General features: G+C 34.7%; 2 protein-coding genes and 1 long non-coding RNA gene across 3 annotated transcripts; 2 read left to right on the top strand and 1 right to left on the bottom strand.

Moving 5' to 3' along the window:
- Positions 1–13,707: 13,707 nt before the first annotated feature.
- On the bottom strand, positions 13,708–17,898 carry LOC120119508 (uncharacterized protein YnbD-like). The gene is made up of 2 exons (XM_039139321.1): positions 17,288–17,898; positions 13,708–13,976 (listed from the first exon to the last, which is right to left on the bottom strand). Exons 1-2 carry the CDS (start codon positions 17,832–17,834, stop codon positions 13,714–13,716), a joined length of 810 nt encoding a protein of 269 aa, XP_038995252.1. The 5' UTR covers positions 17,835–17,898; the 3' UTR covers positions 13,708–13,713.
- A 925-nt stretch (positions 17,899–18,823) lies between these two features.
- LOC120119984 (nascent polypeptide-associated complex subunit alpha-like protein 1) lies at positions 18,824–20,586 on the top strand. Its single transcript, XM_039139759.1, has 3 exons — positions 18,824–18,892; positions 19,641–19,781; positions 20,054–20,586. Exons 1-3 carry the CDS (start codon positions 18,824–18,826, stop codon positions 20,384–20,386), a joined length of 543 nt encoding a protein of 180 aa, XP_038995690.1. The 3' UTR covers positions 20,387–20,586.
- Positions 20,587–22,679: 2,093 nt separating this feature from the next.
- Positions 22,680–23,808, top strand: LOC120119944. Its single transcript, XR_005515874.1, has 2 exons — positions 22,680–23,077; positions 23,462–23,808. It is a non-coding gene; the product is annotated as an uncharacterized LOC120119944 (long non-coding RNA).
- The last annotated feature ends 260 nt before the right edge of the window (positions 23,809–24,068 follow it).

Raw genomic sequence — 24,068 nt, forward strand, 5'->3', positions numbered from 1 at the left:
TAAAAATAAAACAAATTTCCAGACTCGTATATAAATCAAAATACAATTACATACCCCCTAATCACATGTACCATACTCTGCAACAACGCCGGAAGAACTCTCTTACTGAAGTCGATAGATGCACTGGTACAATTCTTTTAACCTGAAAAGGTGAGTAATAGAGTGAGCTTTGGAAAGCTCAGTAATACAGAACTACCAGATGATGCTAAAGAACGTGCAAATACAAATAAACATATATTTCCTTATTGATTCAGATATCTATAAATTTTTTTATGCTGAGCGAAGATCCTACAGATATTTCAGGGTAACGGACAATGAGCTTTCATTTCAGAGAAATATTTCGGATGATTGAGTTCAAGAGATCAGAATAGGTTATTTAGTGTGTTCCCTCAAAACCAGTGAAAAGATATCGATCTTTTAAAACATATTTTTTATTCAAAAACCATAGTAATTTCCCCATCCGTCACGAACAAAATGTGTAGGTTCTCCATAACCATACAACCCCGTCATGAATAGTAAGGCCCTGAGCACAAAGCCAAGGAACCTGCAAGTAATCAACCCCGTCACGAACAGTAAGGCTCTCAGCACAAAGCCGAGGAACCTGCAAGTATTCAACCTCGTCACGAACAGTAAGGCTCTCAGCACAAAGCCGAGGAACCTGCAAGTATTCTTCCCCGTCACGAACAGTAAGGCTCTCAGCACAAAGCCGAGGAACCTGCAAGTATTCAACCCCGTCACGAACAGTAAGGCTCTCAGCACAAAGCCAAGGAACCTGCAAGTATTCTTCCCCGTCACGAACAGTAAGGCTCTCAACACAAAGCCGAGGAACCCGCAAGTATTCAACCCCGTCACGAACAGTAAGGCTCTCAGCACAAAGCCAAGGAACCTGCAAGTATTCTTCCCCGTCACGAACAGTAAGGCTCTCAGCACAAAGCCGAGGAGCCTGCAGATAATCTTCCTCCAACAATAAACCCCCCCAGATAAAACATTTCTCCGTCGGTAAACGGAGATATCAGAAATCAAAACAGAATTCAGATCAGATATCATAACAGAATCCAGATCAGAAACCAGAACAGAATTCAGGTAATGAATCAGAACAGAATTCAAGTCGGAAATCAGATAAAATATTTACATAATTAGGGAACACACCAAAGTTTACAGATATTATTCAGATATACTGGATAATCTTATCAAACAGAAAAACACATATCTTCAGTATGTCGATAGAATGTTGAAATTTAAAGTCACTGTTGGAAGAGATCAATAACTGACAGAATCATCAGTTATTCAGAATGAGACTTGAGCTGATAAGGAAGAATTGAAGGTTCAGGACATTTACAATCTATGTCGATTGATCGGATTATCGAACAACACTTAGATGAGTAATTCCCAGAACTAATACTTATCGACTAGTCAATTCGTTATCCTTCCAGGGTATTTACACTTTAATACCAAAAATTCTTATCCATAGATCATCTTCGAAATCATCACTGAATAGATCTTCCAATGTCTTTATTTCATTTTCACGCTTTCACTATATCATGAAATGTTGACGTGCTTGATTTGTAGTTCATGATCCATAAGAACATTACATCATGTATGTTCATTAACGTTTCCAGACTCATCCAAATCACTTACTTAATCCATAGTACTTAAGGTTACTTAATTCATTTAGTAGTCAAGTCCATTCCAGTTACTTCTGAGTTCTCCAGGGTAATCCAAACGTTTCTGAATTTCAGATACATATTGTACTTTTGTTCAATTCAATTTGTTCTTCGTGGTTGATTTATCGAACAAACGTCCAATTCCTAGTACTGAATGCGATCTAGAGTTAAGCTGAGCTGAATACTTCCAAAATTTGTCATCGAGCCAAACTTGAGAGGACGAATACGTATTCCAGTAATATATATGCTATTCAGGTATTGACATAGCTTTAGGGTTGATCTACTCACTTAAATTGTTTTCCATTACTTTTAAAGGTAGTCTAGTACCTATGCTTATTTGGATTCCTTAATTAATCCAAAACATTTACTTAGTTTAGGCCATAAGGTTATTTTGGTAATTTTGGTATTCAGTTTTATTCCATTCACTTCAGAGCTCAAGGATATCCAATCATTCTTGAGCTTGGTGATATTCTTGGACCATTTCCATTACAGGGGTATTTTGATCATTTTACAGATTCAACGTATTTCAATCATTTCCTTCCGTCCGATCTTACTATTAAATTCAATCTTATCATTTATTTTAGTCATTTCGAACAATTATGACAACAGAACACCCTGACAAATTGTTCTTCAGGTATTTACTCATAACTCGGATATTTCCGGGTCAAGTGCCTTCTCAGATTTTACAAACGGAATATCATGAATTTTCTTGCACTAAGTCAGGATCTTAACAATCAAATCTATACTTAATCGAGTTAAGTATGAATCCTCTAAGTATTTTCTCATTCAGGGTTAACTCAGACTATTCTACCTCTTAAGGGCATTTCCGTAATTTCTTAACCAGATATTTTCGATATTAGCTCTTAACGAAAATAATATAATTTAGAGATCCTATGATTAATTGTTTTCTTGAACACTCTCTGATCTTGAAATAATTCCCTTAACAGACTTCTAGTATCTTGCATAAACCCTCTTGGGGTTAAAAATCGGTTATCCATAATTTCCAAGTAAAACTAACACTTCTTATGCACATCAATATATTTATCAGATCAATATGTCTTTTCAGATTTATTAATCCACTTCCAGGGACAATTCTTATCATTTTCTAATATAAGGGTAATTTCGTAATTTTACCCTACCAAAGTATTGTCATAATTTCCCATCCAAGTACCTTTAACATTTAACATTTGATGATATAAAATATAATTTACAAATCAATGTCTGATTTCTTTATCACTAATCACAAACTTGTAATTTAATTCTAACAATCTTTCAATCTCTTATATTAGTCATTCGATCCATATTCGGTTACCGAATTTCTATCACATTCATATCGAGTGTATAAATTAATCAACTCCACAAAAGTGACCAACATTATCTTATTCATGCATTTACCAATATCAACATGTTCCATAAAGCATAAGGAGGTAGTAAAGTATTACATTGATTTCTGTGCAATACTGATCGACCAATAAATTCTATTTGAACCCCCTTGATCTTGAATTCAACTTCCAATAATTCCTCAGATGCATATCAACATAAATTATATAAAAAACGGAGCTTAATTACGATAAACGGATCGAATCGGGTGATAAATCAAATAAAAACAGCTTACCGGGTTTGAATTTGGCAAAACGGACTTCGGATTCGGATTCAGGACGTCAAAAGCACAAAATATGACTTTTCGAAAATTTAGAATTTTCGGTCAAAATAAAAAACAACGGGTTTGACTGCCAATTTTGAGGCCTTCGGGTCTAAATTTCGAAAAACGGACTGCGGAATCAGATTTGGAACGTCGAAAAATGTCAGGATAGGTTTACTCGGTCAAAGTCAAAGGTCGTTTAATGCCCGGTCAAAGCCAATCAAAGTTTTGGTCAACAGTGGTCAACGTCGGTTAACGGTCAACGGGTCAACGAGTCGGGTCGGGTTATGACCGGTCAAAACAGTTCCAAAACCGGTTAAATTGGTACTTTTCCTTCCCCACGCGCAGTGGCGGCGCGTGGGGCGCGTGAACAGTGCTAAATTCCCGGAAAAATTCTTAAAAATTATTTTGAGCGATTTCGAGATACTTACAAAGCTCGGTTCACAATTTTGAACGGCGGAGAGCTCGATTTCAACAAATCGAAAACTTTTACCGCTTCACCTCCTCACGCGCCACCGTCGACGGAGACCAAGGATGACATCGGTGGACTCGGAATGATGCAAGGAACACGATGTTGCAGGAGGTGTCGTAAACGGATCATCAGATCGTCGTGAATCGATGAAAAACCAATTGAAATCGAGTTATTACCGACGATACTTCCGACTAAAATTAACGATGAACGGCGACGATTCACAACGAAAGGTTTGAGTGTTTTTGTTCCTCTATCGACAACGAATACGATGGTGGTTTCAGTTCGTCGATCGGATGCTGAACGGTGAGTAAATCGGAGTTCAAAGAGAGGTTGAGGGGAAGAGGAAAACTGGAAAAATGCCATCTGCAACACGGGGGAGAGTTTATAATTCTCTCCTAAAGAAAAATGGTTAAACTATGAGTTTAGCCACTGAACTTTTTGCACTTTTTTAAAATGGTCTGTCAACTTTGAAATTTTACAATTTAATCTTCAATTTTCTTCCAAAATTCCAATTAAATTTACCACTTTATAATTTCTTAAATTTTAACCCCTAAATTGGGGTGTTATATTACTCAACTCAATGCATGCCAAATGTACCTATGACTCTCAATGTAACATACAGTGGGTTTTTTCCATTAATTATTATATATTATTCAATTATCAAAGATATCAATATATCAACATATCCAACTCTTCATATCATAACATAATGGATAGTTCATACCCTAAACATTTCATTTCCACATAACATTTATATGTCATTATCATCGTCAATTATCTTTCTTTAACATATAAACAACATATTCATCATGTAATAAATATCATAACTACCATACCAATTGTAATAAAGTTGAATTATTTCAAGCATTTATAATAACCTATAACATAGGAGTAAAATGAAAACATAATTTATGACAAGTTTTATATGTTGACAATATGCACTACTTGCAAAGAAATATTATTCTATATTAATCTACACACATAAAAATTATTCTATTTATACCAATATAAACTAGACTCGAATATGAATCTAACTATATAAGGCACTTTTTCTAGTCCATCTTATACAATTTATAGTGAATTTTCAAAGTTGACCTAGAGAAGTTGTTTTGAGCAAAATATGCTGCCCTGCTTTCTAACCTATCCTCAATTAAAATTTCATATCTTTTTGTATACTTAGCGAAATCAATATCCGTTCATTTTAAAAGAAAATAGACTGATATAAAAATTTAACGGTGTAAAAATCGTTCTCTAATCATTTATATATAATTTATTATGATTTTCTAAACTTACTGTTCAGAACACAAATCTAGGCAGATTTTACTAACTTATATTTTCAGCTTATTCACTAATGTATTAGCATATTAACTGAACATATATGTATGAATCACAATTCACATAATCGTTAGAAGTTGTTGGCTCATCGCAAGTTAATGTTTGTTCGATAACACAAATACAAATTAAATATGCACTCACATGTTGTTATTAGCTTGTAAACTTTCCTAGCACTTCACATTATGTCCTTAAGTTTCTTCTTAGCTTTAACATTGTTTGATCTTTATTTTTTATAATATAAACGAACACCATTTACATAGCATATACATTTCAAACCATGTATTCGAATCTTACTAACATAGACACACAATAGAAAACAAATTCCTAAAAAAACCTTTCGATGCTCATTTGATACGAATTTCATATCACATCATCAATGTTGACCTTAATATTTCAAATTAACCAATAAATCCATTTTTATCCAAATTCACCCAAACTTCACATAACATTTTTCAACTTTCCATTTTAATTCATATAGTCCTTTGTCTTTTAGCTTCAATTCAAGTTTCAAACAACTTAATTAAATTTCCAGTATCTAATTTTCAACTCAATACCTCAACAACTCCACTATTACCACTTAAGTCACTAACTTTCTCAATATTTTCTATTTAATACTCAAACTTTGTCAACTTTCCAAAATAGTCAAATTTCACATTCTAACATCAAATTCAATATTCTAAATTTCAATTTCAGCATAGTACATCATATTTCTAACAAATGCACATAAACCCCATAATTTTGCATAATTATCGAATAGGTCCTCCAACTTTCATAAATTACAAAAAACAACTTTCTAAAGCTTGTAGAATCTTTCAAACATCATATCTAAGGCTAGGGAAAATTTTCACAAATTTTCCCCAATTAATTCCTTAGGGCCAAATATCACAGTGGTTAGGGTTTTTGATTTTCACTTGTTTCAAGCATGGATTTCACCTATAAACAACATTTCAAGGCTTCTACAATCAAAGCCCTAACATAATTTAACCAAATCACAATTTTCTCAAAACCCTAGGTCATGGCCAAATGAAATTTCACCCAATTCCAAGTAGTTTTAATCAGCATACAAGCTTTATAACTAATCTTCAACATCAAAAACATAAAAATCTTTCATCAAATCCTCAAAATCAACAAATCCTATATAAACACTAACTTCCAAACTCATCATATAAGCATGATCTCCATTTAATATTTATACCAAATGATAGAGAATTTCAAGGAATTAATTCTCTATCTAATAGCTTAATCCAAAATTAATCGAATAAGCTTAAAAATAAAAAATAAAATTCTTACCTTGTAGTTATGGCGGTGCACGTTTTGGGGCTGGAAGAAACTGAAAATTTCTGATTTTCTTTAATTAAAACATAATACACTTGGCTCAATCTAATATAAATAAATTTAAAATTCATTTAATGTGAAATTATCATTTTACCCTTAATGAAACATGATAATTTCAACTTGCCATTGCATTCCTTTTTAATATTCCAAAGTAAAAGATGAACAAATAAAAATTCACTTTTCACCTTTTCCCTTGCAAATTTTCAAAAACTATAATTTAGTCACTAAATTTTCCAATTTCAGCTAAATATGTAAAATCGACTTCAACTCCACTGATCCACATTTAATTTCACTGTTCTAAAATTTGAAAATAATATTTCTAACCTTTATCTATCATATTTTAAATTATCCGATTTTCTTTTGGACTTTACTACTTTAAAGCTTTTAACACAAATTTCATATCAAAATTTTGATTCTTGTTGAACTATTCATTTACAAGGTCAAAATACCTAATTTAAAAAATTACCCTTTTAGTCCCTAAACTTTTCTAACTTTTTATTTTGTCTACTATACTTTTAAAATTTATGTTTTGGCCACTAACCAAAATTTGGGGTAATACATGTGTACTTTCAATTCATTTTTTGATAACAAATTTTTTATTTTTCAATTTAATCCTTCAATTTTTGTATAATTTCCTTATCCTTTATTTTAAGTCCGTTTTTACCAAATTTGAACTAAATGTTCATATACTACAATATAATATCTATGTAACTTCAATTCTTACTTTTTTACTACAAAAGTGATATCTCTCTTTTTATTTATTCCCTTAACTTTGCATTTTACTCAATTTGGTCTTTTGGCTACAATTATTTATAAATTCTTTCTTCTCATCAATTCTTTGACTCATTTATATCGTCATCAATATTTTTGCCTCAAAATAATTTCTATAAAATATAATATTATGAATATATTTCTTAATTTTAAATTGTATTTGATATATTAAATAACATTTTAATATGAAAAAATATATAAAATATCTATATTTTATGTGGTTAGAGAAAGTCAAAAAATTGAGATAAATACTTGTCATAATATTATAAATAATTATAATAAAATTAGTATAAAAACTCGAATAACTTGACACTATTTTTTAAACTCGACTCTAATTTTTTTTAAATTAAATTTATATTATAAAATACAAATTATCAACTTGTATAACGGCGACGTTTGAATTTTGTATATATCTCCCTCAACACGTCGGTGACCCAGATCGTAATACATAATTAATTTCTTGTTTATTATTTCAGGTTTAATAATATCGATTTTTGGGATTGATTTGATTCGAGGAAAATAATGTCCGCATCTACCGTCTCGATCACTGCCAACCCAGCGGCGGCGACTCCTCGCCGGCGTTCCCTCGTCGCCGAGAAGAGATTAAACGTTGAAGCAGTGGTCGTTGATCCTAACGCTAATTGCCACTGCCACTGCGGGTCTTACTAGAGATCTGGGCCACCATTCGATTCGTGCCGAACCGTCAAAGGACTCAATGCAAGCTAGAAAGGTCGCCGTGGGCCAAAACTCAAAAGGCCTGCAGAGGCGGTCGCGGAAAGGAGCGATTAACAAGACTGAAAAAATCGGTGGTTGACTGCGGCTAGTATTTTTGGAAGAATTTAGCGCTTTTGCTTGGTTGGTTTAGCGCAGATTATTAGGAGATTGGCATTGAAATCAGAGGATGTTAGTGGCGTTGGGCAGAAATGGGATTGACAGCATTTGAGGGTAGGGTTGCTGAGGTTGAGAGTTTCTTGAAAACAATGGCTCATATGATTCAAGTTCAGGTAGATGTCGTTGATAAGAAAATTGAAAACGAAATTGGTGGTTTAACTCAAAACTAAGGGCATTAACATGGATAAAAGCCTTAAGGATGAATCTCTAGTGAACATTGATAGTTGGTGGGAGAAGCCGGTTAAGTGTTTTGGGATGGATCCGAGGAGATTATCAAGGAAGGCACCTTTTTCGCCTGGTGCATTGATATTCATGACAAGTGCAACGGTGAAAGATGGGGAAGTAGGATATGGGGGGGGGGGGTTCATGGGCTCGTATGGTGAAGTGATTCGAGCAATGTTTTCAGGCTCATTGTCAGGAAATTGTCTGGATTTCGCTGCTGTGAGTGCCATAAACTGTGGATTGGATGTATTTTTGGATGCCGGTTGGGAAGGAAAAGCAGAATTAATAGTGATCTCAGAGTCTAGAGCAGTAGTAAGATGGATTGAGGATCCCAATGCCACGACCATGGAGCTGGTGGTAGATTTTCGGAAAATCGATAAGGCGATAAGGGTGATTAAAAAAGTGCAATTTCGTTACAAATCAAATAATTACAGCGGCATGACATTTTGGCTAGCTTGTGATGGGGGTAGGAGGGTAGATTTATTTAAGGCGTGGTAGTAAGTTGATCTATGGGAGATTTCTGTGTTGCATATCCAGTTGAAATAAGAGGGATATCAGACCTGTTAGTGTTGGGTAAGTGTCGAAACTGGGGAGAGTGTGAGGGATGCTTATATCGTAGTGTAGCTGCAGCTTGGTTTGGGGCTGACTGATTAAGGAGTGGCGTTCGTTGACTCCTTGTAGTTTTGCCCGGGGTTGGTGTTCCTAAGTATTAGAAGTGGGTCGTAAAGCTAGATGTTTTAGAGATCAACAGTCGTTTTGGGCCTTCTGCTCCATGGTAGTGGTACCCCTTGTTGAAATCAAATAGGTGGTTTGTTTGTAATTATCTGCTCGCAGCTTTAACTACTGTTTTATGTGTTGCTGGTTGTCTTATATGTTGTAGTAGGGTAGTAACCTACTAGTAACATCATCGCATAAGCTTGGTGTCAGACCAAGGTCCTGCGGGATTGAATAATCTTTATCTTAGTTCACATATCAGGGTCTATGCTTTGAGTTTAGGCGTGTTGTTTTATCTTTTAGGGGTGTTGTATCTCTACCTAGTTAGGGTATTCTTTCCTCCCTTTAGGCTTAGGGAGATTTTTAATAAGGCCTCTAACTTAGGTTTCATTCTTAATAAAATCTATATTTTTTTATCGGCAAAGATAAAAATTTTATTAGAAAGAGGATACTATTTGATTTAAAGCCTGGTTAAAAATCTTCCTGAACCTAGATGGAGGAAAAGAGCACGCTAAATCATATGCAAACAAAAGGAACCCAACAACCAGAACAAAAAGAAAACCAACCAGCACAAACATAAACTAAGCAAACCAGTGCAGCCAAATAAGGGAAACAAACCAATTTAGAAGACACCAAACTAATAGAGCACTAAAATTAGCCCCACCCAAGCGGACCCAAGCACATATATCACCAAACCAGAATACGAGACTGCTGCAGATAAAGAAGATAAGGCTCCTATACTAAAGCATCGGAGGCACATTCTACCACCAAGACTTGAAAACCTCATATCTGGACAATCCAGCAATTGCCAACCAATCCGTAAATAGACAACGAGAGGGAATAACATGCTTGAAGCAAACTGAACCAAAAGCTAATACCTTTTCATCAATTTTACCCAAGATCGCCACAAGATCGGTGGCCGTGACAAATAGATTAGTAATTCAAAACAAAGCAACCTTAGAGGATGATTCCACAACCAACGAACTCACCCTTACCAATGACGCTTCCTCAAACACGTCCAACACCAGCAAAAAGCTATAATATCCGAACAACCACCAACACTAGAAGAAGGACCCGAGAACATGGCCCTTAAGGCACCAGGGGGTGATCTCATAATACCCCAAACCCACCCCACTCCCCTTTAGATATACCAGACACCGAAAAACCAGACTGCCTCTACCACTGGGGACTAGCGCAACACAGGAAAAAATGACGCCGAAAGGCAATGCCTTGGATTAAATCACTATTCCTCTTCGATAGTAATAAATTTTAGGCTCGAAAAATTTGAACAGAATACTAAGTCTTTTAAAGAGCTTCGTTTCTCATCAAAAACCTCTTCATTCCGACTCAACCAAATACAACATAAAGCTGTTGAGAAAGACACCAGCCATTACAACCAGACAATAACCCCACCCCAGCCATTACTACGAACCAATAAACCCACACAAACAGCTCTTGTAAGACCAATTTGTTCAAAATTTCCATCATCAAAGAACCCCTTCTCATCCACTAAAAAACGATCTAGCCTACTTCTCTTATAGGCTGGACCAAACCAAGAGAATTTATTGTCTCTCATCGGAATGTCAATCAGTTTGCATAATCCGATCGTTTTATTCGTAACAAAAGTTCCATATTGCCGAGTGAAAAAAAATTACGTATCAGCTAAGAACATTTTTTTGATAAGCCGATCGTTTTACTCCTAACAAAAGTTCAGATTACAACACAACACAAGCAATTCGCTGAAACATAAAGCCTGACAAGTTCACAACACATTTATCACATGCACAAATACATCACTGCTATTGTTTATGGAATCTATCATCAATTGATCCAAATGGGTTTTTTTGATTCATAAATTCCCTGAGATCTCACCGTTTCGAAGATCATATCATCATCATCATCATCAACAACAAATACGTCGTCATCCCAAAGTCCTCCATGATAATCAACGGCTGTCGAATCACTTGGATTATCAACTAGGGTTTGTCCTGCTACATTGTTGCTGTTGTTTTGTTGCCAATCATTAAGCTCATAAGCCATAATGTCGTTGAAAAAATCTTCATCAACGGCGTTTCCAGATTCTGGTATTACGAGCGAATCGGTATTATTATTATCTGTCCGATGAACGGATGTTTCCGGTAAAGGGTGGCAAAATGTATCGGAATTTGCAGCATGGCCGTTTCTGTTGAGTGGCGTTTGTTGTTGAAGAGTTTGAGAAAGTCGTAGAGGGACGATGCATTGGGCGATACTAGTGGCTAACTTATTATCGATGCCGAAGCTGAGCGTTGCGGTTTAGCACATTCGGCGTAGGTATTGAAGACTACATGCTGCTATTGCACATGCTGAGTGATACTCTATTTCAATTACTATAATTGTTTTGTGTATATATATTCGGTCGACTTAATTTTAATTGTGCTGAATGTGTATTCTAATTTCAATATTGGAGACTACATGAATATTAAAAAATCTATTGAAAAACAATTAATTATTTATTAAAATATTTTAAAAAATAACTGATTAAACAAACATAATTTTAACCATATAAAATAATTATCAAACTTACTAATGAGCACAATAAAATATTCACTAACGAGTACAATAAATTATTTCTTACTTAAACATAAGAAAGTATTTCAAAAATAAATAGTAAAACTATTTTTTATTAATAAAACTAAAATTTTAAATAAATAAAATTCAATAAATATTGAGTTTCACTTTATATTTATCTTTTATTTCATTTTTATTTTAATTTATGTTCATCTTGGTTTAATATTTCAATGTATTCTAAATTATTTAACTTCATAAATAAATAATATTTTATTATTTTAAATTATTTCCTACTCAAACATAACACAATGATCATTTAACCATATTGAAACTAAATAAAAAAATTTAAATAAATAATATTTTATAAATATAGTGGTAAACTTTATATTCATCTTGAATGAAATATTTATTCATTTTAAGGAAAATTCTAGAATAAATGCCACATTGATATACACTTTTAATTGTATAGGGTAAATTTTTTAAATGGTCACTAAACTATGTTGAAACAATCTTTTTTAATACAAAATCATTTTCATCATAATTTAATGATCATTGATAAATTTTATCTTCTTTTATATCGATGTACATTGGTGACTATCCTTAGATTATGACTTCAATTTAAATTAGTCCCTAAACTCTAAAACATTCTACATCAGTCTTCAAATTATTAATATCATTCTATTTAAATCCTTTTGTTAATGTATCCTTAACTTTGTTAGTTAAAACTATTTTTATCAAGGTTTTCGAAAAATTTTAGATTATGAGTTCAATTCATAGGACCTTTGAAAACATTTTAAATTTTTTAACTAATAAAATTAATGACAGGTTAAAGTAAAAATCAAAATAAAATGATATTAATAGTTAGAGGAGAGGTAAAATGTTTTAAAATTTAGGAGCTAATTTAAAATGGAGTTTCAATTTACGGATTTATAAAAAAAATATTTTAAAACTTAAAAACTAATTTGGAAATCTCCTATGCGATTAAATCGTGTGAACAATATAAATTTTTATTCCACTAAATGGTGGCATCAAATTTTCTCATAAATATTAAAAGTGTCTTTAAATGTAAAAACATAAAATATTCGGGAAAAAAAGTAAATTTATAGGAGACTTTTCATGTTAGGTACAAGACGAAGTGTTTGTTTCCTAATTAATAACGTGTACATGTTACGTATAGACCAAACTATATTATCACGTATTAAGATACTCTAAATATAATAAAATTGGCACGAATAAGTGACTTCAATAAAAATAATTATTTTAAGATTGTATTTAGAATTTAATGTTTAGGTTTTAAGTTTTAAGATTTAGAATTTGAGACGTGTGGTTTAGGGTTTATGATTTAAAGTTTGATATTTAAAATTGGAGTTATAGGGTTTGAGATTTTGGAGTTTAGAGTTTAAGATTATAAATTGTGATAAAAAGATATATTGTTTTATTGTGAATTAAAATATATATTTATTTAAATCTATATTTATGATCATATATTTTATGTATCAATAAACAGTTCGTCTAGTGAGATGGAACACTAGAACTTTTAAATAATTTTAGAAATTCAATCCTAGCAGTTCAGAGTAGAACAAATTGAATTGGGAGGGCCGTCTGCGCCTCTGTAATATTTGATTTGGATTAATCGATCAATAAACCTTATATAGGAAGTTAAAAAAATGTCAATGGTACCACGACCATCAATTTGTTTGATGAAAAGCCAACATAACAGAAACCAAGAAATATGTTGTTATATCTTTTGCTTATATTTTTCGATATATATTCTTTGAATAGTGTAAAATGATTAGAAGACAAAATATGTTTAAAAATATTTTTATTCTATTTACAAAACACACACTCTAAGTGTTCAAATCTAAATCCTCTCTGAAAAATAATATTTTTTTATCGTCGAGATAACTCATTGAAATCACTACAAAAAAAATTAAACATACATGTACCATATTCAACAGTGACACGAGATTCAAAGTAACATTGATTATAAGTATCATATCATTACAAAATATCATATCCATGCGAGCTTTAACCATCACATAACATACATACAGCCATTGACAATGTCAGTAAGATAGGAAATAATAACCAAAAGTACATTTTAGAGAGAAAAAAAAAGGTCATTCAACTTTGCTTTCCACAATTGAAGGCATTGTGTTACCAGCGGGATTTGATTGACTAAATGAATTTACATCCAGCTCTTCATTTCTCTTTGGTGGAGATAGTCTAGAACTAGACCATTCTTCTAAAGCTTTGTGGTGAAGAGAGTTCATTTTGATATATGGTCGCCTTTTTCGTATGTATTTTTCAGCGGCTTTCCAGTTTTCGACGATGCCTAAAGCCACCAGTAATGCACACATCACTGCAACACTTCTCCCATGACCTACAAGAAGGATGACTAATTAAATTCTTGGTTGATTGTAGCTTAGTATTTCATTTTATGTTTGTAGAAATTAACTCGAAGGAAACACTAAATGCACCAAAAGTTGAAACCAAATACATTTAAGCAAAAAGTACATAAACAATTTAAGTACAAATCCCACAGATCTTGCAAATAGTTATACTTGGTGTAGACACTTGTTTTTTTATCAATAGCATACCATGCAAGGGAACTCATCAACATATACATGCGTTTCAAGTTCATACATGCCGCACTAAATATGGGTATTTATACTAATGCCCGACACATTTTCAGACATGGATATTGAATCTAACCTTAAAGGACATTCAAAGTACAAGGAAAAACTTGGAAAAAAGTCAAAAATATTAGTGTTAGACACATACCCGTATCCGATGCTTCCAAGTCCAAGTAAAACATACAGCTAATGGAATAGTATAGGCACCACAAAATGAAAACAAATTATATATGGACAGGAAAAAGAAAAAAGTAATGAATGAGAAGAAGACAACTGCTGGTTGATATCAATTTTTAAAAGTGGCTATAGAAAATGTTATAGCATGATCAAACTCACAATACCATTATTGAGTCACCTTTAAATGGTAATCAAATTATGCGTTCATGTGTCAGCTACTAAAGAATTGAGATTAATTTCTACAAATCTAGAAAATGTCGAGATACAATTGCTTCTATCTCCGGCTCAGACTAATTTGCCCCGGGGAAAATTTTTGTCCATGAATGTGCACTCTAAGGGATACCACCCAAAAATGTCATCGAACTCAATCCTAGAGTGCATTCAAGTCATCCAACTTTCATCACATTCAACCAAGAATATAAACTTGTTTAATGCAATCAGCTCATCAAATATGGGACATGGAGTATTTGCTTGCTAAACTGGTGTAAAGTAATATAATAAATGAAGTTCCGTAGCATTAACCAAGTGGGAAATATATTTTAATAAACAAACTTCTGGATTTTCTTTTACTTTCATCTTCTTCCATATCCTCTCCCCCGTCTCTTTTATATTTTATTCTTTTTACTTTCTTTATTCTCTTCTTTGCTAAAGGTAATGAATTGTTGGTACTAGGCCTCTTGAGGCTGAGTTGATGATTGAGCTGGCTAAATCTACCCTACATATGAAGTGGATAAAAAAGCTGGACCAGACTGGCCAGTTGAATGGATTGAACGGATCCAGTAGCTTGGGCAGTCTGGAAGCTATTTAACAACTGGGAAAAATTCGAACCAGTCAAAAACCGGTTCAATCCGGTGGTCACATTATTCACTTATTTACTGCAATAGTGTCTTTTGCTTTTCAGTCAGCTGTAGATCGGAGTACATGATTACAACTGCAAAGAAGTTGGAGTTTGTTCAATAGGTCTGATAACAATAAAGAAAACGTCAACTAATAATCTCGTAACCAGTACTATTTAACAGAACTCCTGAGTCTGACAAACATAGCTTAAAAACTCTCTTTTACCTCTGCAATCAAACTCGATCATATGCAGCTTAGGCTCTGCATTTTTGGAGGAGAGAGTATGGGATCTATGTTAGATTTACTAGACTCTAGGGAATACTACTTCCAATCAAAGACAAGTTGTTACCAAAGCCAAGATTCTTTTTCACTTCCGTCATAATTTTGACTTCTTAACATAGAATCTTCACCCGACACAAAAAACACACAATATCCATAATCAATAGGGAAATCAAGAGGAGGACAAGGAGAAAAGGGTAGACATTAAACACTATGGCCATCCTATGGATGTCAAACACAAAGTATACATATTCCACCATGGTGGTGTGTCCATGTTAGACACTGGTATGAGAGGGTCCAATCTCGTTCTGGCGCTTCATAAGTGTGAAGCTTAAATATCTTTTCTAGACGCAAATTTCTTGTTTTCTTAAAAATTTCATTTCTGAAAACTACCATCAATATGTCCTACTAGAATCATTTTCAAGAATCTATATGTATTCATATTAATCCAAGTAAAGAAAATTTCTCACTTTGTATCTAAATCTATCACAGTTATTGTTAACAAAGTTCTTAAAATCAAGGGTTGAAATCAAGAATCATCTTGCCCTTCTGCATGACATCAACAGCTAAACAAGGCAACTACCCAAACAAAACAAAAACTACACACTTTCTTGTAGTCAATTAAATAAAGACACTACACCAAAGGTAAGAGCTTAAGCTTATTAATCTGAGTATGCAACTACCTCAAACCATACTCAGAAGCACTTGAAACATATATCAAGATGCCATATTTAAGCTAGTAAAAAATTTAAAAAATACGTCACCGTATGTAAAAGCTTAAGCTCTAATACGGGTATGTGCCTACATCTAACCATCATCACCTAAATGAACACACAGTACAAGCATATGAAACATAAATCAAGAGGCCGTATTTAAACCGGTAATCAAAAACAGTGACGATACTCCACTTGCTAGCTAATAACAATATCACATCAGGTAATAGCTTAAGCTTTAATACTAGCACACAACTACATCGAACCATACTCACCTGGATAAACATATAATGCAAGCATACGAAACATAAATCAAGATGCTATATTTAAGCTAGTATAGAAAATAACATGTCACCATATGCAAAAGCTTAAGCTTTAATACGAGTATGCAGGGTTTTAAAAAACGGTCCGCGACAGCGATTTCGGCCGTGATATAGCGGTTTCGCCGCCGTCCGAGTTACCCACGACGGCCGCAATAGCGCCCGCGACAGCCGCAATCACGGTAAATCCGAAATAACCGAAAACGCGACCGCGATTTGAAATCCTGCGAGTATGTGCCTACATCTAACCTCACCTAAATGAACACACAGTACAAGCATATGAAACATAAATCAAGAAGCCATATTTAAACCGGTAATGAAAAACAGTAACAATACCCCACTTGCTAGCTAATAACAATGCCACTATAGGTAAAGGCTTAAGCTTTAATACGAGTACACGACCAGGGATATAAATAGTGGTCGCTATTGGAATAGCAGCCGTTGTACAGCGGTAACGGTGCTTTCCAAAACCGTTATTGCATGACCGCGATACCCATAATGACCTAAATTGCTTCCATTATGTCCGAAATCATGAAAACCGCAACGCAGCCACAATTTAAATCCCTGTACACGACTACATCTAACCATACTCATCTGGATGAAATACACTGCAAGCATATGAAACATCAATCAAGATATCATATTTAAACTAGTAACACAAAACAATAACAATATCCCACTTACTATAGAAACTCCATTGATAAAGCAAGCAAATTGAGCAGCAGAACATACCATATGCACAGTGGACGAAAACAGGCTGATTTCGAGCTCGAATTCGACAAGCCCACTTAACAGCCGATTCAATCTGGCCAGGCTGAGGTGCCCTAGTGTCCCAAGTTGGAACACATAAATATGGATGACCCTTAAACTCCTTCAGTCTTGGGAATTCAGATGTGCAATCAATAATGGCAGGGTTACCAGGCGGCAACAAGCGAGGTGAAGCAGGCCAACCACCAACGTATAAACCCTCACAAACTTGGGTGTAAGGTTCTTCACCACTGAAGAATCTCCTCACCATTGAAAAAGCTCTGACGAAGTACAGATACGGGAAGAACAAGCTGGTTGACAAAATGGGGAAAGTCCCATCTGGGTTTTTGCCCAAGAGCATGGGAAGATTGATTGAAGGGTGAGAAGCAATGGAAACCAGACATGAAATCAACGATGCATACAGAAACGGTATCGACAACACTGTGAACCCAAATCTAGTGAAGATCAGATATAATGATAGCCATGCTGTTGCTTTTATAGCTATTAAGATTGATATGCCTAAACCCAACATTGATTCACAATCAGAAATATGAAAAAAAGAAAATCCCGGATCAAAAATCGAAGCAAATTTGATGATTTCACAAACTTCTTTCTTTTTGGCTACAAAATTGACCGATAAGTCCAACGCTACTAGAATAAGTTCCCTTAGCTACGCTTCGAAGGAAAGTGTGCCAAAGGATATGTTTTTGTTAAATTACAGAACAGGTCGTTGTATTATGAGTAAAATTATAAACAAATCATAATATTTCATAAAAATATAATTTGATCACTCTATGGTATTCTCTTAGAAGAAATTTTTTAATAACTTTTATTTCATTAATCTGTATAAACAACAACTGTTGTCACATTATTAATCTATATAGAAATCACATCTTAAACCATGCATAATCATGTGTCAATTTTATTTTAATTTAAGTTCACGAACACGAATCAAGTTAGCTCAATGATTAAAAAAATGATTGTTATTCTTAAATATCTCAGGTTAGTGCATCAGAGACGGTAGAATATTTAAGTATTCATTGTGTAGACACTCATTTTCGTCCCATTTTTTATATAGTTTACAAACATTTTAAAGACATTTATATTATATAGTTTTTTTTAAAACGTTTTTGAAAGCTTATATACAATACGTAAGTTTTAAAGCATTTGAAAAATATAATATATAGTTTTGAAATCATTTTGAAAATATAATATATAGTTTAAAAAAAACATTTGAAAAACTTATATATATTTTTAAAAATCATTTTTGAAAACTATATGATATAGTTTTGAAAACATGTTTTAAAAATATATATAGTTTAATTTTTTTTTTGAATATATATATAGTCTATATTATCAGTATATTTTATTTCATTTCATTTTATCATTTTAATTAATTTCGTTTTTGTTTCAGTGTCCAAACAGTCCAAGTCTGGTCCAAACACTGGGCCTGAACCAGCCCAGTAGCAAGATAGGTTTCATCTAAGTCCAGCGCCGCACATTCATAGTTGTTGGATCAAGATGGAGATCAACGGTCAAGGTTGCAGTTATCTAGGGTTCATTCACCCTCAACAGCGCCAAAATCAGGAGGTCAAGAGTCACACGAAACGGCCGGACGTCGGCCGAGGATCCCGGGACTGAACCATCCCGGGATTTCAGCAGTAACGTTCATGACCCCGTTATCATCGGAGCAGACCACCGGTGGGGTGGGTATAAATACCCCACCACGGTGACCGACACAGGGGGAGGACAGGAACAAGAACCCACAACGGGAACAAACGCCCACACATAGTTAACGTGAGATCACTGAGAGAACCAGTACCCAAACAGAGAACAAAGATCACAACACAAAACCACCATCATCAAGGCTGCACCGAACAGAAAAAGCATCAACACAACCAATATCATCGACACAGAAACCTCAACCGAGGCACCACACAAAACCCACAGAAATCCAACAACAACAGTACCCACAGCAAACTACGAAACCAACCAAAGACGAAACAAAAAAAACATTTCAAAACCCACATGCAAGGAGAGCAAAACTAGTAAATAACCAGATCACGCTGGAAGTCGAAAAGCCACCGACGAGAAAGGCAAAAGACGAAGCTTTAAGCGTAGATCTACGCCGGTGGGGGGATTTCTTGAGTGTTTAGGTTTCAGTTTCGGGTTGGGGGCAGTGAGACGAGCGTTTGGGGTGAGACCAGGGACCACCGGAGGGGCGGCCGGAAATCGCCTTGAGGAGAGAGGCCAGAAAGAGTTCCAGTTCTCTCGTTTTAGAGAGAGAGACCAGGGTGAGAAATGAGAACAGGGGAGGGGTTCTGGGCCGTTTTGGTAGATACATACCCCCCCATGCGACGTCGTTTTTGGTAGGTCAAAGCAAAGCAGAAGTGAGAAGAAGAGTCGCAAGGCTATGTTGAAGCTTGGGATGAAACCAATTCCTGGTGTCAGTCGTGTCACTGTCAAGAAGAGCAAGAATGTGAGTCCCCTTTTCAATTTTGGTTTTAATGGCGATCCTAGTATGACATTAGGGTCATGTTCTCGTATTTCCATTCTTTCCTCTGATTCTTTTGATTCAAAAGAGACCCCAGTCACAGAATTTTGGTTTTAATGGCGATCCTAGTATGACATTAGGGTCATGTTCTCGTATTTCCATTCTTTCCTCTGATTCTTTTGATTCAAAAGAGACCCCAGTCACAGCTGGATATATATGTATATATATTGATAACTAATTCTCCTTGTTGATTTCAGATCTTATTCGTCATCTCAAAACCAGATGTGTTCAAAAGCCCAGCATCAGATACGTACGTAATATTCGGAGAGGCAAAGATTGAGGACTTAAGCTCGCAACTACAGACTCAAGCTGCCGAGCAATTCAAAGCTCCGGACCTAAGCAATGTGATATCGAAACCCGAGACATCGACCAATGTCCAGGATGATGAAGAAGTGGATGAGACAGGTGTTGAGCCCAAGGACATTGAATTGGTTATGACACAAGCAGGAGTGTCCAGGTCAAAGGCTGTCAAGGCACTCAAGGCTGCGGATGGTGACATTGTTTCTGCTATTATGGAGCTTACAACCTAATTGGAGCGTTTCCTTAGCAGTTTTTATTTGGCTTATGAGAGTTGTGTGCCTCAGGTCAGATATCCCTTATTTTACCGCTACTGTTTTGTTTTTTCCTTCTCCTGTTTTGGTAATATTATCTTTTAGCTATGTTCTTGTTACTGTGTACTATTAAAACCATTTGGGAGTACATTTCTGTTACAATAACGATCTCGGTTTTGTAATTTTGATTCTCTCCATGTTTGTTACGATCTCTCCTTCGATGTTTTAACTCATCGATTATGAAAGTATCAATGCTTTATGCTTTTGGATGTTATTACTGAACATGATTTTCTAACTAAGCTCATTACAATATGATAACCAAAACAAAGAACACAGCTGCATTAATACAAAGTCTCTCTTCGAGACATATCCGATGTGTTCGACTGATAACAAAACGGTTATTACCATTTTTGGCAATGAATAGTGGCTATCCGCAGTTGATTCTTGCTGTTCCTGATTGTCGAAACGATTTTTAAAGAGTTGGGGGCGAGATTTTGAAAACCGCATCATTTTTAAATTATGATCTTTATGTTTGATTTTTAATTAAAAACAATGTGATTTTAGAAAATCTCTCATTTCGAAAAATTTTGGTATTCATTCACGATAAAAACGCAGGTTCGAAGAGTCACCACCAATTTTTGATTAGGGTGTGATTGGACACCCAAAATGTTTTGTCATTTTAAATAAAAATAATTTTAATTAAAACAACAAATTTTGGTTTGTGTTATCAGAAAATGAGTTTGGGAGTTGATTACGCGTGGGGAAATATTAGCACCCATACAACGCCTTAAATTGGTACCACGTCGATTAATTAATGTCTTTGCAATGAAATTTACAAATTCGATTTTAATTTGGTTTATGATCCTCGACAAAACAACACATGAATTTTACAATATTCAAAAGTACCAAAATAGATTAAATTAAAATTACCGGGCCTTTAGAAAGATAAAAAATATTCGATTATTTATAAAAATCGAGACCAGATCTTAGATAAATTCTAACTATCATTTCTCTATAAATTTAAATAGTCGAATATTTCTTTTTCTTCCGTTCCCAAATTTTAAAAGTGATAAATCAATTTCTTAGGTGTCACTGATGTGATATACTTTTAATTTAAAATTGTCAAAAGCGAATATCTAATCAGTTAAGACAACCCACTTACAACAAATTTAAATTAAAAGGATATTACCCTTAATTAAATTATGTAAATACCTCGAGTTATGTGAGTGAGGGTATCATGCCTATTATGTAAAATGGATGTCACACCAAAATATTTTAATACCACAAATTATATACATTATAACTTTAAGGTAAACATTAATATGTAATGCACAAATGCAACTTAGGTACAACAAACAAAGAACATAACACCTCAAATCATACGTTTTAGAAAATAAATGTGTTTATTAGCATAGGGACTAACTAATATTTAAGAGACAGTTTATTATCTTAATTACAAGCGAAATAACGATTAAAATTAAATGCAATTATTACCAAGTTGCACAAATACTAAATTAAAACAAAGCACTAATAATAAAGACTAATAATGAATTAAATCCTAAACATGTAAGTTGGACCTAAAAGAAACAAACAACAATTTAGAGATTAAAAGTCTAAACAAGGGGAACTAAATAAACATACCTTTAGGACTAAGATTAAATATGCGTTACATACAACGACTAAATTAAAAACATAGAAAACCTAGTTTGAGGCCCAAAATGTAACATGTAAAACTTGAAGGTCAAATGTTTAAAATATCGAAAAATCAACTATAACAACACTCAGGACCAAAATGCAACATGTAAAAAATACTAATGTCAAATGTTTAAGACAACAAAGATTTAAATACAACAAAACATAGGACTAAAATACAAAGAAAATAAACCATAGGATCTTTTCATAAGATTTTCATTTTTTGGTACTCCAAGCAAAATATAACTAAAATACTACATAGGATCAAAGTGAACATTTCCAAAATTACATATCCAAAGTCAAATTTGCGCATAAATGGCCCGAAACAGGTAACTGGACTAAAATAAAATACTCTGTAAATTGAGAGACAAAATTAGAAATACAGTAAAACTCGAATGAGGGACCAAAATGAAACGGATCAGAGATGACAGGATCTATGTAGCTATTGGCTCACTACCCCAAAACGCGGTTCATCCCCAGTTACCAAAGTGATGCCGTTTTGGCACCACATGAAACGACGTCGCATGGTTCATCTATATGTGAAAACTAGGGCAAAAACTAACCCTGATTCAATCACTCTCTCAGCCTAACCAAACAAATCCCTCGCCGTTTTCTCTCATCTCTCTCCCTTCCCCGTTTTGCAACCCTACTTAGCCTTGTTTGAAACCCCCAGACACCGCAGCCTCCCGCTGTAGCAGCCGCCGTAGCTGCTACCTCCAAGCGACCCCGATGATAGCCCTAACCAGAAACCTACCTAAAACCCACCCCTGGCCCGGAAACTTAACCCCAAACTACTTCGGGATCCCTGTTCTGTTCCACTTCGTTCGTACCCCACATACTGGATCCCTCAAATACCTGAAGCCACAGGCCTAACACCGACATGCACGACTCGAAATCAACTGGAGACAAAGGGTTTTACCTTATTACAGACGGGGCATGGATTCCTAGCCAAGGCGACGAAGCTACTGGATCGAGAGGGTTAGTTTCTTTTACTTTCGTTTTTGGTTCTATTGATCACTGATGGATGCTTGGAATGCTTTGCTGTTGAGGGATGATTTTTTTTTGTTTGGTTCTCGATTTCCTAATGGGTTTTTTAGACTCTTGTTCCGGGATTTCTTCCTTGATGGTTGATATCTTTTTTTTTCTCCCGTCTTTTTTCCTGTTTTTGATTGCTAGCCCCCCTTTTGTTAATTGACATCCCCGTGATTCTATACTGATTGCTGTTTTTCGTTCTGTCTCGTGGTTGATTTCTCGTTGTTCACTGCTGCCCGTGACCCCCTGTTCTGTCGTGTTTGTTGCCTTCTGTTTGCTGATCCTCACTATTTTTTTATTCCTCGTTAATGGTTCCATTTGATGTCTTAGATGGTGCAGAGTATGGAGGTTATGGAGCATTGTGTAGCTTGTTCGGTTGTGGTGCTACGGTGGAACATGACCACGAGCCGGGGAGTCGAGCTGGCAGGGGCTGCTGCAACGCACCGGTCTCCTGTTGTGGATTCACGGGTGGCCGACAGGGGCTGTTGTTGGCATGGTGCTCAAGACTGCTGTTTGATCTGTACAACTGGTGACCGAGTGACGTGGAACAGAACAAAGCCTTCAATTGGGAGCTAGCTGCCAAAACCGGGTCTGGTCTTGAAGCCTGGGTTTGAATGTAATTACTGCTGAGCTTTGTAATTGGATCTATTATTTTGTAATTTGGTTTGAGCTTGTGAGATGGACTCTAGATAATTAATTTGGGGTTGAATTTTAATTTGTTTCTCAATCTCCAAAATGAAACATATACGATCAATCCAATTAAGCACCAAAAATTTCCAAATGCAAGCTTTCACGATTTATCACTTGAATTAGTTCGTCATCAAACACAAAATCTCAAATTAATTCTCGATCATCTTCAAGTGAATTTAAAATTGTCCGGACAAAATTAGGGTATTACACTGATGAATCTGAATCTGTGATTATAATTTAATTATAT

The sequence above is a fragment of the Hibiscus syriacus genome, unplaced genomic scaffold (assembly GCF_006381635.1).
Source record: "Hibiscus syriacus cultivar Baekdansim isolate YM2019G1 unplaced genomic scaffold, ASM638163v2 tig00110332_pilon, whole genome shotgun sequence".
NCBI lineage: Eukaryota > Viridiplantae > Streptophyta > Magnoliopsida > Malvales > Malvaceae > Hibiscus > Hibiscus syriacus.

Excerpts from the sequence above, each read along its gene's own strand:
- LOC120119508 (XM_039139321.1), bottom strand. The coding sequence starts at position 17,834 with ATGTTGGGTTTAGGCATATCAATCTTAATAGCTATAAAAGCAACAGCA. Across the intron at positions 13,977-17,287 it reads TTTCGTCCACTGTGCATATG|GTCATGGGAGAAGTGTTGCA; the intron begins GTATGTTCTGCT and ends TCCTTCTTGTAG.
- LOC120119984 (XM_039139759.1), top strand. The coding sequence starts at position 18,824 with ATGGAGATCAACGGTCAAGGTTGCAGTTATCTAGGGTTCATTCACCCT. Across the intron at positions 18,893-19,640 it reads AACAGCGCCAAAATCAGGAG|ATACATACCCCCCCATGCGA; the intron begins GTCAAGAGTCAC and ends CCGTTTTGGTAG. Across the intron at positions 19,782-20,053 it reads CTGTCAAGAAGAGCAAGAAT|ATCTTATTCGTCATCTCAAA; the intron begins GTGAGTCCCCTT and ends TGTTGATTTCAG.